The following is an 18,802-nucleotide window of genomic DNA, read 5'->3' as shown; positions in this document are numbered from 1 at the left end:
GTTTCTATTAGACAGGACGGGGTGGGGCTGGGGGGCACAGGGTCACCCCTGAAGGAAATCTAATTAGAGTGCAGCACTTAGAACCTTGAATACAAGTTTAATGAAGGGGAGGAGGGGAGCTGCAGGGAAGAGAAGTTTGCTCTGGGCTGGGGAAGGAAAGCTGGAGCTGCTCCCGAGAACTGGGGGGTCTGGATGAGGCTTTTTCCTGCTTCGGGGGCTTTCTACCTTCCGGCCCCGGAACTACTACTTGGAGTACGGATCGCGTGCAGGGAAGGCGGGGTGGATTATCGGCTGGCGGCTGCCTCGCGGGGTCCCCGAAGCTCTCGCCAGCCGGAGTAAAACCCAAAAGATGGAGCCTCAGGTTCGCACTCTGCGTTGCGGGTGCCGGAACCGAGATTCCAAAAGAGCTTCCGGAGGTGGTTTCTACGCATTGCGCCACTACTCCCTTACTCGGCTCTGGAGGCCTAATAACATCCACCTGCTTTGGAGTTAGAAATTATTTCTGGTCTAGAGTCCGCGTAGACGCGACCCTCCGATCCCGTTTGGTAGCTTGCTGAAAGACTCGCTGCGGAGGGCGGCGTTTGGCTCTGAGGGAGGGGAAAGGTCTGGAGGGCAGCTCAGAGTACAATTGCGCCTTGTTGGTGAAAAGGCACCCTGCTTATTTTCCGGAGTATATGTGTGTGCCTCTGCGTTTATTCGTCTGTGAGATCGTTGTCTGGATTCACCTATTGTGACATTGTGTTCACGTGTTTGTCCGAATGGTAAGCAAAACATTTCCTCCTGTAGCTTAACATAGCCCTTATTTAAGAGTAAATAGCTGCAGGCGAGTGTAGGTTTGTAGATTTTGTTGTGATTTAAACACAAATAAGTGAGAGATTTCAATGTGGTCGGCCGGGGATAGGTGGGAGACTAAACTTGTTTGGGAAGGGATTTCTAAAAGGGTTTAATACAAAACGAAATTAAGTATCCTTTGCACAGATTCCATACAAGTAAATCCGAAAAAAAAGTAGGGGGTCCACCGCGAATTGTTATGGCGAGGAAGATAAATATATTACTAACGAAAACATGGACAGAAGGCGGATGGCGCTGCGGCCTGGCTCCCGGAGCCCGACCGCCTTCTTCGATTCGAGATCGCTCGTACCGAACCTCCTTGCCTTCTTCCTGGGTCTCTCAGGGGCTGGACCAATACATCTGCCGATGCCCTGACCGAATGGCAGGCGACATCGCGTCCTGGAGCCGCCACACGCAGCCCAGTAAGTACCCAGGAGGCCCCAGGCTGCGGGAAGCCGGTAGCTCCGCGGGAGATGAAAGACTGCCCGCAAGTTCTCCTGGAGTGGTGAGCCTCTGCCGGGAGGGGGCGCCCTTGTCTTTTTAATGGTACTAACACACTAGTGGAATAAATCTCTAAGATTCCACATCTTTTGTTTGCTCTGAATTTATTGCGAGTGAAAAACAGAGAAGACCCTTAAGTTTCAGTTCCTAATAGCAGAGTGTGGGAGTTAGAGCACGGGGAGTCCAGAGGTCCCAGACCCCCAAAGGCCTCTACCAGGGCCATCCCCATTAGTGGCGGTGGCAGCCCCTCTTGTGGCCTTTTTCCTCTCTCCAAGGGGGCACCCCGCACCATGTCGCTCCCCCTCATCTATCTCGCCGCCTCCCCACAGGCCCATCTGCGCTGAACTCTGGCCAGTTCCGAAGTCGGCGAGGGAGGGGTTTACTTGCCGGATCGTTGGTCGTTGGTCGGGTTTGAGCATATACAGACAGAGGAGTAAGAACCTGAGATATTAAACGCTACCCACATGGGGCTTCCTTGAAGGAGGACGTGGAAGGCAGAAAGTGACCTCCTCTGAGCGGTGCATGTAACCGAGGACCTTAAGCTGGACCACGGAGCTTGGACGATTTTTTAAATCAGGAAATCGACCCCCTCTTCCTCCTCCTGGTCCTCTTCCCCCGAACCCCCAGTCCCCATGAACTCACACTCTTTGGCCTTTTCCCTCAGCCCCGTGCTCCTCTTTGGTAAACAGATTTGTAGGAGTCTAAGTCACATCCCACCCTCACCCCTTCCCGGGAGAGGAGCCAGGGCTAGGATCCCACCCGACCGCAGGCCATAAACACTCGAATCCCTTGGCTTCGGCGGCTGCCGCGGGGTTTCTTGGAGAGCTGGCTCCGGAAGGGAAAGGTCCTCGAGGTAGTGGCGGACGCGGCCCCCTACCGACTGCTTGCCACCGACCCACTGCTCGCCACCAACCCACTGCTCGCCACCGACCCACCAACCCGCTGCTCGGAACTTCGGTTCTGCGGGTTCTCCAGACTTCAGGCCTGTGGGCTCAATTGTGGAGAATGGCCTGCAGGCCCACTCACTCCCACCCTCCACCCCCCACCCCCAGCCTAAGATGCAGAAGGGCCCAGCACGAACCCGTTGGCTTTGCTGTGCGGCCAGGCGATGAGTCCCACAGGGCACTCAGCCCAGGTACAGGACATCAGAGAATGAACGCAGAGGCAGAGGTCCCCATGTCCCTCTCACAGTCCGGGCTCTGCGAAGAGCCCGTCTGTCTGCCGCTTCCAGAATTCCGCACTGTGGATCTGTCTACGTGGACCGGGAAAACAGGGTTGGCACCACTCTGCCACTGTTTGTGCCTGGGAAGGGCTGAGTAGGCAAGGCCACAAACATCTACTTCACTGGGCTCCCAAATGCCCAACAAACCATGACCTGCTTTGGTCAGAACCACCAGAAATACTAAAGGAAAACAGAGTTTGCGGGAGGAAATCCCAGGCACTTTCTCAAACCTTTTTCTCTGGAAGGAAGGACTGACTAGGGGTAGCCTCCTGGCTTCATTTTCACACGACGGCAAAATCATCGTGTTAAGAATGGGGGCTTCCAAGACCAGTGGGTACAACCTATAGGGTGGACAACGAGGGAGGAAGAGACAACTTCCACAATTGTCCACCTGCCCAGCTGTCAGCTGAGAAAAATGCTAAACGGACATCACAGCCACATAAGCGAATCTGCCCTTTCCCCTGTCCTCAGTCTTGCTGCTGTTACCAGGACGGGAGGTGTAATGGAAGGGGGTCTGAGAGAAAGCTTCCCTGCAAGGGGATCGCCTTCCAAGTTTATTCATAATCAGCTCAATTCATGAAAGCGGTTTCTAAAGTGCTCTACAGAGCTCTAGATAGAAAATATGAGGCTAACGATCATGGCAGCTAGTACTGGTTATCGTGATTATTGCCACTGTCAGGATGAATGATGATGACTGGGACAGATTCTCTGGGGACCCTGGTGGAGTGGGCTGTCACAAGGGGCTTCCCTCTACCTGCACATACTGGGTACCCAGGCCACTCCTGAGGAACAGTCCAGGAGCCAGTGGCCTGGGAAGGATGTTGTCTCTAGGGGCCTCTCAGCAGAGTCCGTGGCTCCAGCCTGGGCTTGGCAGGTTCCTGGTCTCCCCAGGACACCCCCACTTTCCCTCCTCCCACCCAGGCAAGGAGATCTCTTTAAGGAGTAGCGCTGTTCTTCACCTTGGCAAGAACCTTCTTCTCTTTGACCCGGCGGTTTTGAAACCAGATGGTAATCTGGCGCTCCGAGAGGCTAGTGGCTGCCGAGATCTTGCGCCTCTTGTCCTTGGTGATGAACTTGTTAGCCGCATACTCCCGCTCCAGCTCCCGCAACTGCCCCTTGCTGTATGGAATGCGTTTCTTGCGGCCGCGACGAAAGGCGCAGGCGTCAGGAAGGTGCTGCCCGCTGGAGTCTGCACGGCGGGAAAGAGAGGGAGGAAAAGGCACGGTCAGATCCCCACCCATGCAGACCCAGACCCTGCAAGCCCCAAGCTAAGTCATCCCACAGGTGCACACAGGTCACCCTACAGGCACACGTGCAATCCTGTTCCTCCAAAGCATACCGGGACACCACCCTGGCTTCCGGCTTGTTCTCTCACCACCGCTCAGCCGCCTTGGTTCCTGAAGGCCATCCTCACCCATCACTGCTCTCACACCCGTGAATCTGCAAACATACCCCCACACCACACACAGGCCTTTGCCCACCATCACATACGTCCACTCTTCATGCATTTCCAGACTCTTGACCACTCTTTTAGATTCTACGGGCAAATTCTGGAAACACGTTTCTGCTCCCATTCCCACTACATGCATATACACACGCGCGCGCACACACACACACACATCCACCCATCCCAATGCACATATCTATGTCATGACTGCAGGAAACCTAAATTTTTCTTTTTGGAATTGGAAAACTCATCTAAAAGAAAGTGAGGGGTTGTATTCTCTACAGTACATCCCATCTCCCACACCCACTCCCCACTCACCGAATTGAGAGTTATTTAGCCTTTGTGTAGAATTAGTCTGGAATTGTGCTGGGTAGGGACACCCTGATCCCCACTCAACAGCAAAGAGATCCAAACCTCTCAGACATGTTGAAAGGCTGGTCCCAGGGCCTCCTGGAGAAGGGAGGTGGCCCTCAGGCTTCAGATAGCACCCAGCTCAGGACCCTCACACAGACCTCCATCCAGGCCCTCCATCCAGCTGCCTGGACCCTCCTTCAGAGTCCTAATTACCAAGGGAGGAGGCACCAAGCTCATCCTCACCAGCCCAAGTCTCCCTCCTCCTCCTCCCAGGGAAATGCCAGTGGGACCCACAATCCCAGGCTCAGAGACAGGGGGACCCAGGGTAATAGAGGTTACCTGCAAATGCTGCCTTCCAGAAGGGACCTGGTGGGTTCTGTTCTCCCTGGCAACACATCTGACTGTTCCAGCCACCAGCGAGAGCCCAGGACTGGTAACTGTCCACGGGCAACAGGGAGTCATGTCGCGGTTCCCCGGGAGCACCCAGAGTCTGCACCACAGACACGTCCAGGTAACTGGCCATAGGCTGGTAGGTTCCCGGATATCCCGGATAGAAGGCAAACTCAGTAGGGCGGCTGGGGTACTCTTCCCCGGCCGTGGGAGTCTCCGCGGGGTAGGCAGCCAGGGTGGCTGCCTGGGCACAGGGTTTCAGTGAGCTCCGGGAAACTCGGCAGGAGTAGTACCCGCCTCCAAAGTAGCCATAAGGCACGGGAGCTGGGGACGTCCCCTGGGGCACCCCGGGGCATGGGTGGCATTGCTTTGGCGGCTCCGCCGAGCCTGGCAGATCCAAGGGGGCATAGTTGACAGCAGGCATCAGCGTAGGCGCCGCTGGGTGGCTGGTCAGAGGGGAGTGGGCGACCAGATTCCGCCCACCTCCCGCTCCCAGCAAGCCTTCGATATCCTTGGCTCCATCCAAGGTGGCATAATTGCCGGGCTCCATGGAGCCGAGGGTCGGCTCATGAGGTGCGGGGGCGGGGAATCTAGGGGGCACCCAGCTCGCTCTCCCCACCCAGGCCCGGGGAATCCAAAGCGTTTTAAATCGCTCCCAGCTCGCAAGGCGCCTGCATTCGCTCAGCACGGCCGTCTTGACGCAAGAGACGCAGGGGCCCGGGCACACGCGCTGATTGGCTGCGGCCTGGGGGAGAGAAGCTAATAAAATCCTAAAGGCAGAAACTGCGAAAATACTTTACCCCAGCTTATTTTTTCTCTCTCGCTCTTTCTCTCTCTCTCTTTCTCTCAGCTCTCTCCTCTCTCTCTCTTTTCCCTCTCCACTCTTCTCTGTCTCTCTGCACTTAAAAACAACACGAGAGAAAAGGAAGGAGGCGTCCTTTCGCTGCTTTCCAGTTTGCAGAGTCCCAGTTCCACGTCCGGGGGGAGGGGAGGCGTGGTGGGCGGAGGGAGAGGGGATGAGGAGCCGAGCCCCACCTCTTTCTCCTCGCCTCCCGCCCTGGCTCTCTGTCTCCTGCGCTTTGGCAGGTTTAACGAGAGAATAAAAAGCTCTCCCTATAAAGTGTCCATCTCCTGGGGGGGAAGGGGAGTCGGGGGTGGGGCTTGGAGGCCGCTCCCGACCTCAAAGGAGAACCCGGGAATGCGCCTGTGTAAGAGGAGGCTGGGAAATGGGGGTTAATGGGTATTTCTGGCAGCCCCTGGCTTTGGGTCCTGGGTACTAGCACTCTGGTTCATTCCCGGTATGCTTCCTGTCCCAGATGTCCTGGAATGAGCTGCTCCGGGCCCCAGGGAGGTGCCCTGGACGCCCCTTGCCCAGGGACTCACTACTGCCCAGAATGCTCTGGAGGCCCTGATTCGGGTGAGGCTGAGGGAAGAGGCGGGAGACACGAACTCAGACGTAGAAGACGCGCGATCTAGACGGAGCCCAGGACACTCCACGTCGGGACGTGAAGGGGAAATGGAGCCTCTAGAGTGGCCTGTGGAAGGGTCTGGATTTCCCTTTAAGTGTGGGGAAAGACGTACAGAGGAACGGAGACCCACAGGACTTGAGGGAGGGACTGGGAGAGGGAGAGATGAGACCCAGAACAGCAACACAAAGAGGGAAAGAGAGAAGTTGACAGAGGGGATGGGACACAATCTTGTAAAATCCTGAAGTGCCAGTCAGAAAAGAGAAAGAAAAGAGAGTCGCTTTCCCCCTTTTTTGGGATCTAAGGAAGTCTGAGGAAGCCAGGCCTGGCTGACTGCCAGAAACCAGCTGTCGGAGTTCTGGACCCCAAGAATACAGACCCCTGTGTGGAGATGCCAGTCTCCCTGCCCTGCAGCCCTCTCCCTATGGTCTGCAAGGAGCCTAGGAAACTGTCCTGATGCTGGCACACTCCCACCCAAGTTGAGTGCCCAGAAAGTCCAAGACCCCTATCTGCCTTCTCCAAGTTTTAAACTTCCTTAGAAGGAAAAGGGAATGGGAGGGGAAGCCCCAACCATTGGCAGAATTGCTTGAGGCCCCTCTGTTGGGGCCTATTGTGCAGTGCAATTCAGAAGAATCAAACGGTTTGTTTCATAAATCTGTCTTTAGAGGTTTTCCACTTCCTTTACTACCCCTCCCAAATCAAATTCTTCTGTCTGCTTTTTCTAGAACTCCCGTTTTTTCTGGAGAAGACAGGAATGTTTCCATTCTACACGAGGGTCTTGGCAATTATATGGAATGGATTACCCTAAACTCTGGGCGGACTCAATCATAGCCTCTCACCAACCTGACCTTGAACTTAAGCCACTTTGTGGGAAAGGGCCCACAGGCTGTAGTGCACATCACTCCTAATGAGCATTGCTGTAACTGAAGACACCAAGCACGAAATCTTCACTAGATTTTATTGCATTTGAAAACAATATGGAAGAAAAGGGAGACGTCGTCTCTTCAGTGCTTTCCAGTTTCTCACCAGAGTTTCTTGCTTGTCTAATTATGAACTGCAGAAATATCCAGATTTTTACCTAAACACTAAGAATTTTTCACCAATTTTTACTTGGTAGATGATAGATACATAGGGCATGTCCACAGTTTTAGCTTCCACTAGGCAAACACACACACAAGCACATTTATTCATCCTCGTACAGTAGAGGCATTAATAGATCCCTAAATTAAAAAAATAGTAATAGTCATAGTCATGCCCTATGACCCAGCAATTCCATTCCTGGGCATAAACCCAACAGAAATGAATGTTTATATCCATCGAAAGGCATGTACTAGTAGGTCCGCAGCAGCTTTATCCATAGTTGCTCAAACCCACCCAGGGCAGTGCACGCCTGTAATCCTAGCAACTAATCCTAGCAGAGGTGGGAGGATCGCTTGAGCCCTGGTGTTCAAGACTAGCCTGGGGCCAGGCATGGCGGCTCAGGTCTGTAATCCCAGCACTTTGGGAGGCCAAGGCAGGCGGATCATTTGACATCAGGAGTTTGAGACGAGGCTGGCTAACATGGTGAAACCCTGTCTCTACTAAAAATACCAAAAAAAAAAAAAGAGCCAAGTGTGGTGGTGGGCACCTGTAATCCCAGCTATTCAGGAGGCTGAGGCAGGAGAATCACTTGAATTTGGAAGGCAGTGAGCCAAGATCATGCCACTGCGCTCCAGCCTGGGTGACAAAGTGAGACTCTGTCTCAAAAAAAAAAAAAAAAAAAAATCCTGGGCAACAGGGGTAATAGGGATAATAGGGATACCCCTTCTCAAAATGAAACCAAAATATAGTAACTCAAAATTAGAAACAACCCAAATGTCTGTCAACAGTAGCATGAGTAAAGAAAGCATGGTATAATTAAACAATGAAGTACTACACAGCGTTTTGAAAAAGAATAAACCACTACTATACACAACATTGATCAATCACAGATATGTGGATGAAAGAAGCCAGACACAAAAGAGTAGCTTTTGTATGTTTCAATTTCTCATTTCTATGCAGTTCAAGGACAAGCAAAATTATGGTATAGTGATAGAAGTCAGCATAGAGATTGCCATGGGGAGAGGTCTCCTGACTGGAAAAGGACATAAAGAAGGCTTCTGGGGTGCTGGAAATACTCTCCATCTCAATCTGTATGCTAGTTACAAGACTTTGTTGATGTGAAAATTCGTCAAGCTGTACATTTGGGATTTCTGCACTTTATTGCATATCAGCTGTATCTCAAATACTAAGGAAAAATAATTAAAACCAAAAATTTTTTAAATTCATTTCAACACTTCCTGAAATTGTGCTTTTGGATATATAGCGTTCTTATCCATGTTCATTGAAATAAGTAGCTAAGTGCATGTAACTGCAGTGTTGTGGAATGCAGAGATGGTTAACTTAAACGTGGAGGGAGTGGGGAGAAGGTCACCAGCTATGCTGGAGACCCTCCTGTAAAGGGATACATTTCAGTACAAATAAATTCTATAGTGCTTGTTTTATTTGCTTTACAATTTATTTAGCATCTGCTAGATCCCAGGGAACAGTTCTGGATCTCATTTTTATTTTGTTTTATTTCATTTTGTGACAGAGTCTCACTCTGTCACCCAGGCTGGAGTGCAGTGGCATCATCTCAGCTCACTGCAACCTCCACCTCCTGGGTTCAAGTGAATCTTATGCCTCAGCCTCCTGAGTAGCTGGGATTACAGGTGACTGCCACTATGGCCCAGCTAATTTTTTATATTTTTAGTAGAGACGGGGTTTTGCTGTGTTAGCCAGACTGGTTTCCAACTCCTGGCCTCAAGTGATCCCCCTGCCTTGGCCTCCCAATGTGCCGGGATTACAGGCATGAGCCACCACACCCAGTCTTGGATCTCATATTTATTAACACTTGGGTATGTGCCCCTATTTCCTGTACATAGGTATGTGTGTGCATCTGCCCATGAGCTATCATGGACCTCAACTGGCATCAGTTAAAGTAAGATTAAGTCTCCTTATCTGTAAAATATGGATAATAATTCTTTCCTCACATAAATACTGTGGTGATATAATGAGATTTTGCACATAAAAGCCTTTCACAACCTGAATAAATATGAGCTCTATTTGTATGCCTCCATGTGTATCTGCTTCTAATGAATTACAAGCAACCTGCTTGTAATTGCCTTAAGAGTTGCCCTAAAGAGTGCCAGTCACTTCTCACCCCCTCAGCCCTGCATAAGCTTCATAGTTCTTGCATCGGGAAACTGAGGCTCAGAGCCTCCAAGTCCTCCCTGGGGCTCTACATGAGTTCAGCGAGGAAGTCCCTGCACAACCCAGGCGTCCTGATCTTCCAGACTGACTGGACTGAGCCTGCCCTTCCCCCAGCCCCACAGATGCCTTTGTGTCCTGCTGGGAGCCTCCTGGCAGACCCTCCGGGAGCCCGGAGCCTCCCCCAGCTTTCTTTACTGACCCAACCAAAAGCGCTGAAAGCCTCAGCGTGCTCCTTTACATACCGGCCAGACACCTCCAGGAAGGTCAAGGCCAAGTTGAAAGTTAAGAGTCTGTTTACCTCCGGGAGCCCATTCAGCTCGGCCCCACAGACCGCCTGTGACCTTTACAGCCCGGCCTTTGAGCGCAGCCGCCGCGTCCCCGGGGGTTCCGGCAACGGGGACTTGGCACCTCCGTGTCAGCTCCCGCCCCCGCCCGGGCTAGGGACCCGCCAACGAGGGGTGGGGGCGGGAGGCGCCCACCCGCCGCACTTGAGGGCATTTGCTAAACTATGTTTTATTTTTTGTAAAGTGAGTGCCCGCTGCCTGCGTTCTCCCAACTGGAGCAACCTCTGTGGCGGCGACGATGGCGGCTGTCAGGTTGGTGGTGATGAATAGAGAGGATTTCTCCGCAGCGCGACGCTCCGCTCTCCCGAAAGGTGGGCTCCGCGGTCCGCCGGCGGCGCGGGTCTGGCTGAACTGCTTGGGGTCGCCTGGCTCCTCTTGGTTTTATGAAAATGGCCTAATTGAGGTGTGCTCTTTTCTTTCCTTCCTCTTTTCATCTTTTCCTTCCGTCTGCATTTTATCTCCTCTGTCTTTAGTCTTGATAGCTTCTTTTCTTTTTATATTTGTGTTTTTCTCACCGCCTTTGCTTCCTTCCATTTCAGTTATCTTGCTTTTTGTGTGCTCTTTCTTGATTTCTTTCTTTTCTTTTCTTGTTATTGTTCACTCTGGTTCCGCCACCCACCCGTTGCTCTGTCTTCATTTTCCCTTTAGTACTTTTCTCCCTGTCTCTCATCTCACACTATTTTTCTCTTTGTTTGCTTTTTCTTCCTTATTTTTCCTTCTTCTCTTTTCTCACTTTTCCTTCCTCCTTCCTTTTGTTCTTTCTCCTATTTCTTTTTTCTTTCTCTCATCTCCGTTTTACTTCACTTCCTCACCCCACCATACACGTTTTTCCTTTGCAGCACTCTCACCCAGTTTTTCCATTGTTCTTCTCTGAAGTCTGGAAAGGGCTTGCGATGCTACAGCTCTCAGGGGCCGGAGCCTGCGCTTGGCAGGGGACGACTGCCTGGAGGACGACCTAGTGTGGCTGGTGGGTCCGTGGAGCCCTGCCCTGGGGCTCTGCCTGAGGCTAGAACAGCACCGGCTGGAGATGAAGGGTGACTTGGGCCTTTCTCCCTGAAATGAAGTCAAGCGTGGTCTCTCCTGGCCTTAGAGGAAAATCTTTTGGACAACTTGACAGCGGGATCCGAGAGCTAAGAGCTCAGAGGATGGAGGCATGGCTGCTCAGGAGGAGGCCACTGTCACCTCCTCCTTCCTTCCCCAACCCAGTCAGCCCTGCGACATCCTCAGGAATTAGAAGCCTCTCAGGACAAGCCTAAGTGCCTCTGAGGCCAGGGCTGAGGGAGCCAGCTATGAAACTAGAGCCCATCATGGCCTCAAAACCATGGGACAAATGGATCTGAGGAGGAATCAAAGGATGGACAGCTGAAGGGAGAGGCTTGCTCCAACCTCAGGGCGGCCACGGCAGCTGCTGCGCGCCCTGACACGGCCTAGAAACCAGAGGAGGGCGTAGCCAAGCCCAGAGAACTGTGAGTGGGGTCCAAAGAGGAGGGAGGGAGGAGAGAGGGAGGAGGGGGGTCAAATATGAGGGTCACTGAGCAGAGACCAAGAGTCTCCCTTTAGTCCGGCAGGTCTAGGTGAACAAGCCAGCTGTTTCTTGCCTATCACGCATCACATGTGCTGAATAGGGAGACTGGCTGGCCCCAGGGTCCCCAGCCCCCTTCTCCAACCCTGGGCTTTAATGGGGAGTTACCCAATTAGGAGAAACTCAGCCCAGATCAGACCCCAACCATTAGGAAGTCTGGTCCTACGTGGCCGCACTGCAGAGCAATCCAGAGTCTCATGTAAGGTTCTGTTCTAGCTCAGTGTGCTGGACCAAGTCAGTAGCCCTCTCTGTGCCTCAGTTTTCCTATCTGCACTGTGTAAGGAGGGAAGGACTGGATCAGCAGACCTTTGAATCCCTGCCAGTGTTCACCTTGAACAGAAGAGTGATGGCGGGCAGCAGAAGGGAAGGGAGCTTTACCGGAAGGAGAGGGGAGAAAACAGTAGAAGGAACAATAAAGAGTCCAGGAAGCTGCCACACATTTTTCCATGTGTGTCTAGTGCAGGCACGGTTATTAGTGCTTTGAGGGAGCCCAGCCACTGTGGAGGCAACTGTCATGTTCTGACTCAGTTGGGGCAGCCAGCCTCACAGTTTAAATTCTGCAGTGGCTCATTAAAGGGGACCAAATTGCCTGGGAGATCACCTCCTCTATACTTTTCCTATAAATCCCTCCAGTCACCCAGCACAGAGACACTTGGAAGTAAAGGAATAGGAATGGGATACTCAAATGGGGACCCACAGTTAGTGTCTTTAGGGGTTTCAGCAACTTCCAGGGTCATGAGAGACTGGGCTTTCTTTGTTCCAACCCCTGAGATCCTAGATAGGACTCAGAAATGAGGAATGTATCAAAAAACCTATGTGCAAATTGAAGAAAGCAATTTGAGTCACTTCCATCTCTCCCACCACCTCCACTTTGTTTTTCCTTTCAGGAAATGTGGGTGTTGATGATATGACTATTAGGAAAATGCTGGCCGCTCTCAGGACTGCTAGTATAGACTCTGCCAGAGATAAAGATTGAGTCTTCATTCCTTAAATCAAGAAGAATGTCAGCACCAGGGCCCTGGCCCCTCGAGTCCCAAACCCACCTATTTGGCCTGAAGTGGAGCTGTAGAGTTAAGGCCTAGGGGAAAGTACAGTTTGAAAGATTTGATTTCTTACTTTGATTCCCCCATTTACCTTAATGAAAGTCCTGGGATCCTTCCAAAAACCCAGAACGTGACCATCTTGTGACCTACCTCCCTCCTCACTGTCCCCCCAACCCCAATCCCTATAGCAAAAGCCTTTCCCTTCTCTTCCCACTAAGATCTCTGTTCCAAGAAACAAAGTTGGGAGAGGAAGAAGGCAGGCATTTCACACACACACACAGACGCACAAGGTGGAGCAAAAAAATCGTCCATAATTCATCCCTACCAAGTACTGTCCAGTTCATGGTGCTCATGGATTCCTGCTCTTGAGTGCCACAAAAGACTACCCCTCTTGGGACTCAATGAAGGCTTGAAAATAACACTGCTCCAAGAGTATCTGCCTTTCTGAATCTCAGCCCCAGCTTGAGATGAGCACTGGGCAGTTCCTAGTTACTGCCCTGAGGACTCTAACCTGGGGAAAGTCCATGTTAGCCAGGCCCTCAAGGTTCTGGGCCAGCCATTTACCCCAAATCCTGACACCTTCTGAGACTGGAGAAGTCTGGCTGATTGTCTGCAGCCTGTCTGCATTGACCCTACTAGTCCAGAGGTGATATCGGACCATACACATAGGACTCCTCATCAAAGTGGGATTTGGGATTGGAACAGAACTCTGGGCTTTTAATCTGCCTTGGCTGTGAGTCACTTGAGCTTAAACTGATCATTCTTCCCTTCTACTCCTTCAGAGGTTTTCTAAAAGTTCTGAGAGGGAAAGTAAAATGCTTTTCACTTTAAATTGTAAAATCATGCACTTAGGAAGGCCGAGGTGGGAGAATCACTTGAGCTCAGGATTTCGAGACCAGCCTGGGCAACATGGCAAAACCCCATCTCTACAAAAAATAGCCCAGTATGGTGGCACATGCCTGTAGTCCCAGCTACTTGGGAGGCTGAGGTGAGAGGATCACTTGAGCCTGGGAGGTTGAGGCTACAGTGAGCCAAGACTGTGCCACTGCTCTCCAGCCTTGGTGACAGACTGAGAACATGTCTCAAAAAAAAAAAAAAAAAAAGAGGAAAATTACTCACAGGTTTTTTTGTTTGTTTGTTTTCTATTTGGTCCCTGTAATGTCTATAGTTTTGTTCATAATTGGAAGGGACTCTAGCCACTACTGAAGAGACAGTGAAGATCTTTGCTCTCCCCTCATGTTGCTCATAGGTAGGGCTTGGATTTGAGAGGAGATTCCAATGTTGGAGGCTACTGTGTTGCAACTGACACCAGGGGAAGCTTAGAAGCTTAGAAAACTTCCTCCTGGCCAGGCACAGTGGCTCAAGCATGTAATCCCAGCACTTTGGGAGGCCAAAGCGGGTGGATAACCTGAGGTCAGGCGTTCAAGACCAGCCTGGCCAACTTGGTGAAACTCCATCTCTACTAAAAAATATAAAAAATTAGCTGGGCGTGGTGGTGGGTGCCTGTAATCTCAGCAACTCGGGAGGCTGAGGCATGAGAATCAATCGCTTGAACCCAGGAGGTGGAGGTTGCAGTTATCTGAGATGGTGCCACTGCACTCCAGCCCGGGTAACTAAGAGGGACTTCTTTGAAAAAGAGAGAGAGAGAGAGAAGAAATAAGAGAAAGAAAGAAAGAAAGAAAGAAAGAAAGAAAGAAAGAAAGAAGGAAAGAAGAGAGAGAAAGAAAGAAAGAAAGAGAGAGGAGAGAGAGGAAGGAATGAGCTTCCCCCTATGAAGTCCTTAATTAGGACTCTCAGCTTAGGGGACATGTAGAGCTCCCTGCCTTTCCCTTCTCTTAATGAGCAGAGAGCTCCGCATTCCCTGGCTCCCCAAACGGGTCGGTTGGTGTTTGGGGTCAGGAGACTCCTTAGAGATCATTCAGTGCTAACCAGGATTGTGCTTGGGTAGCTGGGGGCAGATGCCTAGGCAAGGTTGATGTCTTGCCCAGTTCAGAGAGAACTGACCTCAGGCAACCCATGGCCAGTTCTGTGGTACCAGGCAGCTCTGAGCTACTGAAGTGGGAGCAGAAGAAATAAGAATACAAAAGGCAGACAGCTATGGCCGCTGGATGCAGTTTCAGAGTTTCTGGTGATGCCCTGACTGTTCTCCATGCCTGGCCCAGGGGAGTCCAAAAAGTCAGGCAGGCTGGGACTTGCGTATGTAGAAGCTCACACATTCAGGATGGTGTTCTGGTTCCAGCTCAATGCCCACCAAGTCCTAAGAACCCAAAGCTTGGTCACAAGGGTAGTACCTCCCAGGTTGAAAAACTGCTGGTCTAGCTCTATGAGGCAAGGCCGGGGCTCCCAGTTTCTTAATTTTGAGATGAACCTGGAAACTTCCCGTGGAAATGGTGCTCAGCCCCAGAGACTTAGGTGGGGGAGCTGGAGAAGAACCGTGGGAAGCAAACCCTGGTCTCTCCAATCCCTCCACCCTCTCAATAACCTGTCAGGCCCAGGCCCAGCCCAGATCTCCGGCTGCCTTGGGTGGGGGATGCAGATAGGGATTGTGGGGGCAGGGGTGCTCTCTGCCCTTGAATTGGAATCCCCTACACCAGTCTACCGGTAGATTCTGCCTCCTTTGCCTGCTTGTCCTCCACCCCCATCTGCATGGTTTTTGTAGCCTGGGGAATCACCTGCCCCGGGAGTGCAGGCCAAGCTTTGGACACGGGAAGGCACAGACTGACGCCGACCAGCCTATCCTCCCCGGTCTTGCATGGCCCGAGATCGGTGCAGGTCAAGCGGGCAAGGTGGATCGCTCTCAGGTGGGAGAATTCATAGGAACTAAGGGGAACCCGCCAACTCTTCATCAAGACTAGAGGCCAGCCTAAAGAATTTTTCCCCTTTTTGTCCCAGAGACATTCTTTCCTTCCTTCCACGTGTGTAAACACCTGGTCGGGCAGATTTTTCAGTAATGGGACTGAGTCATCTCACCGGCCGGGGTTTACTCCCCAGCTCCTCGATGGTAAAGCGCTCTGCGGCCCGCGAGTGAGGTCTTTAATCGTCCAGCCAGCGCAGCTAGAGAGCTGGGGAGTCTTCTTGCAGTCCCTACCTTCTACTCACGCACCCAAAGATCTCCTCTCTGCTGGTAGGTGCACCTGCCCTCCGCCGATCCCCACCCTGAGCGGAGGTCGTACCTCAAGGCGAAAACCCGCTTAGTGCGTTGGCGGGTGGCGAGTTGCCGCCTGCTTGATCCGGGACTGAGAAGCTGCACTCCCTGACGCCACTATGGCCAGCACCTTGGGCCGTGCAGACCCCTACATCTCTAATCCTATAGCCCTCTAAGGCTCCTTGGGGCGGTCCCTTTGGAAAGTCTGCGAAGTGCCGGGTACTTAAAGTACCCTGTAGGTGCCTTTGATTTAATCCGCACAACAAAAGAACGGGGCAGGAGTGGGGGGAAACTGTTACTTCCGTTTTGTAGATAAGAGAACTGAGCGGGGCGCGGTGGTTCACGCCTGCAGTCCCAACACTTTGGGAGGCCAAGGCCAGCGGATCGCTTGAGCCCAGGAGTTCCAGACCAGCCTGGCTTGAACCCTGAACTTCTGGCTTGAATCCGAAGCTGGAGGGTACAGTGAGCCGTGATTACGCTGCTGCACTCCAGTCAGGGAGACAGAGCGAGAACCAGTCTCAAAAAAGAAAAAGAAAATAAGAAAGCTGAGGTTTAGGAGATTAATTTGTCCGACTTCTAGAGGCAAATCGACTCTTTATGGCACCAAATCCTGATTCCGATATTTTTACTTCTCTTCCCTCTCCAAACACAAATCGTTGACACATTTTATTTTATTTTATTTTATTTTATTTTATTTTGACACAGGGTCTCATTCCCTCGCCTAGCTTAGAGTGCATTGGTGCGATCACGACTCACTGCAGCCTCGACCTCCCGGGCTCGAGCAATCGTCCCACTTCAGTCCCCTGAGTAGCTGGGACCACAGGTACTTACCACCACGCCCAGCTAATTTTAAAATTTTTTATAGAGACGAGGTCTCGCCATGTTGCCCAGGCTGGTCTCAAACTCCTGAGCTCAAGCGACCCTTCCACCTCAGCCTCCCAAAGTGCTGGGATGACAGGCATGAGCCACTGCACCTGGCCATGACAAATTTTAAAATGGAAATAAATTTCATTAAATCTCATTAGTATCTCAAACTAATATTAAAAACAGACCTAAGATATTTGGAAAATTATTAAAGGGAAAAGGGAAAAATTGAGGGATTTGGAAAAATCAAAACATGAACTCTAAAGAAAAGAAACCCGGCCGGGAGTGGTGGCTCATGCCTATAATCTCAGCATTTTGGGAGGCCAAAGCGGTTGATCACTTGAGGTCAGGAGTTCAAGACCAGCTTGGCCAACATGGTGAAATCCTGTCTCTACTAAAAAAAAAAAAAATACAAAAATACAAAAATTAGCCGTGCGTGGTGGCATGTTCCTGTAGTCCCAGCCACTCGGAAGGCTGAGGGAGGAGAATCGCTTGAACCCAGGTGGCAGAGGTTGCAGTGAGCCAAGATCGAGCCACTGCACTCCAGCCTGAGTGACAGAGTGAGACTCTGTCTCGAAAAATAAAATAAAATAAAAATAAAAATAAAATAAAGAAAACCCTTTAATACACTGTCATCTTTTTTATCAGTGCCCCCCATGACTTCTAAAACTACAAAAGTAGAGACCAATTTCTGTCCTCTTCCTCCCACCCCATTCATGCCACCCAGTTTCACTTTGGAGGCTGAGTCCACGTGAGTAACAAAGGAGCTATACCTGGCAAATGTTCACCTAGAGTTGAATTGTGGGAGGCTCAACCTCCTCTAATGGCTCTGTTACCCACACTGACAGCAGAAAGGGAAGTATGGTTGGGTCAACCTGATGCCAAAACACCTTCCAAGCCTGTTCCTTCCATGGGGGAAAAAAATGGGTATTTGGTGGGCACTGAGGATTCTGAATTTGATTTTATGGGTGGCTCTCAAAGTCTCACCCTTTAAAATTGAGGGTAAACATTGGTGTATATATGTGGTTTTTAAGGACATGAGCCCACTGCTTTATTGATTTCTCTTTTCTTTTCTTTTCTTTTGTTTTCTTTTCTTTTCCTTTCCTTTCTGTTCTTTTCTTTTCCTTGAAGAGGGAGTCTCATTCTGTTGCCCAGGCTGGAGTGTGGTGGTATGATCTCGGCTCACTGCAACCTTCACCTCCCGGGTTCAAGTGATTCTCCTACCTCAGCCTCCTGAGTAGCTGGGATTACAGGCACACGCCACCATGCCTGGCTAATTTTTGTATTTTTAGTAGAGGCGGGGTTTCACCATGTTGGTCAGGCTGGTCTCGAACCCCTGACCTTGTGATCTGCCCGCCACAGCCTCCCAAAGTGCTGGGATTACAGGTGTGAGCCACCACGCCCAGCTTAGTGATTTGTTTTCTAATGGCAAATTTTACAGATACAGAAAAGTAAACAAAAAAAGTGTAATTCAACTGCTCATACCTATCACCCAGCTTCAACAATAATCAACTCATAGCCCATTGTATTGCGTTTCTTTCTGGAGGTTGTTTTTGTGTGTGTGTGTTTTGTTTTTGAGACGGAGTCTCACTCTGTGGCCCAGGCTGAAGCACAATGGCGCGATCTCAGCTCAATGCAACCCCCGCCCGCCTCCCGGGTTCACGCCATTAAGCCTCCTGAGTAGCTGGGACTACAGGCGCCTGCCACCACACCTGGCTAATTTTTTGCATTTTTAGACGGGGTTTCACTGTGTTAGCCAGGACGGTCTCAATCTCCTGACCTCGTGATCTGCCCACCTTGGCCTCCCAAAGTTAAGAGCACCGTGCCCAGCCTTCTTTCTGGAGTATTCTAAAGCAAATCCCAGACTTTTTTTTTTTTTCCTCCAGAATACTTCAGTTTGAATCTTTAACAGATTAAAAATTTTTTTTGTTTGTTTTTAGAGACGGATCTTGCTCTGTCACCCAGGCTGGAGTGCAGTGTCACTGAAGCCTTGAACTCCTGGGCTCAAGTGATCCCATGCCTAGGACTACAGGACTACATGCATGTGCTACCATGCCTGGGTACTTTTTTTTTTTTTTTTTTTTTGGTAGAGACAGGGGTTCCCAGGTTGGTCTCAAACTCCCTTGCTCAAGCGGTCTGCCGCTTTGGCTTCCCAAAGTGGTGGGATTATAGGCATAAGCCACTGTGCCCGGCCTATTTTTATTTTATTTTTTGTAGAGGCAAGGTCTTGCTTGTTGCCCAGCCTGGTCTCTAAACTCCTGGCCTCAAGGGATCCTCTGATCTTGGCCTCTCCAAGTGTTGGGATTATGGGCGTAAGCCACTGTTCTTTTTCTTTTTTTATGT

General features: G+C 51.0%; 2 protein-coding genes across 2 annotated transcripts; one reads left to right on the top strand and one right to left on the bottom strand.

Annotated features, from left to right (window-relative positions):
- Nucleotides 1-349: 349 nt before the first annotated feature.
- PRAC2 (PRAC2 small nuclear protein) lies at nt 350-1,340 on the top strand. Its single transcript, XM_025362059.1, is given in 4 exon segments — nt 350-416; nt 979-1,018; nt 1,020-1,242; nt 1,245-1,340. Coding segments are annotated over 4 exon segments (426 nt in total).
- Nucleotides 1,341-1,417: 77 nt separating this feature from the next.
- On the bottom strand, nt 1,418-5,454 carry HOXB13 (homeobox B13). Its single transcript, XM_025362058.1, has 2 exons — nt 4,695-5,454; nt 1,418-3,743 (listed from the first exon to the last, which is right to left on the bottom strand). The coding sequence occupies exons 1-2, from the start codon at nt 5,293-5,295 to the stop codon at nt 3,490-3,492; spliced, it is 855 nt and encodes a 284-aa protein (XP_025217843.1). The 5' UTR covers nt 5,296-5,454; the 3' UTR covers nt 1,418-3,489.
- Nucleotides 5,455-18,802: the final 13,348 nt, after the last annotated feature.

Source organism: Theropithecus gelada, chromosome 16 (genome assembly GCF_003255815.1).
Source record: "Theropithecus gelada isolate Dixy chromosome 16, Tgel_1.0, whole genome shotgun sequence".
NCBI lineage: Eukaryota > Metazoa > Chordata > Mammalia > Primates > Cercopithecidae > Theropithecus > Theropithecus gelada.
This window is presented reverse-complemented; position numbering and strand designations above follow the sequence as displayed.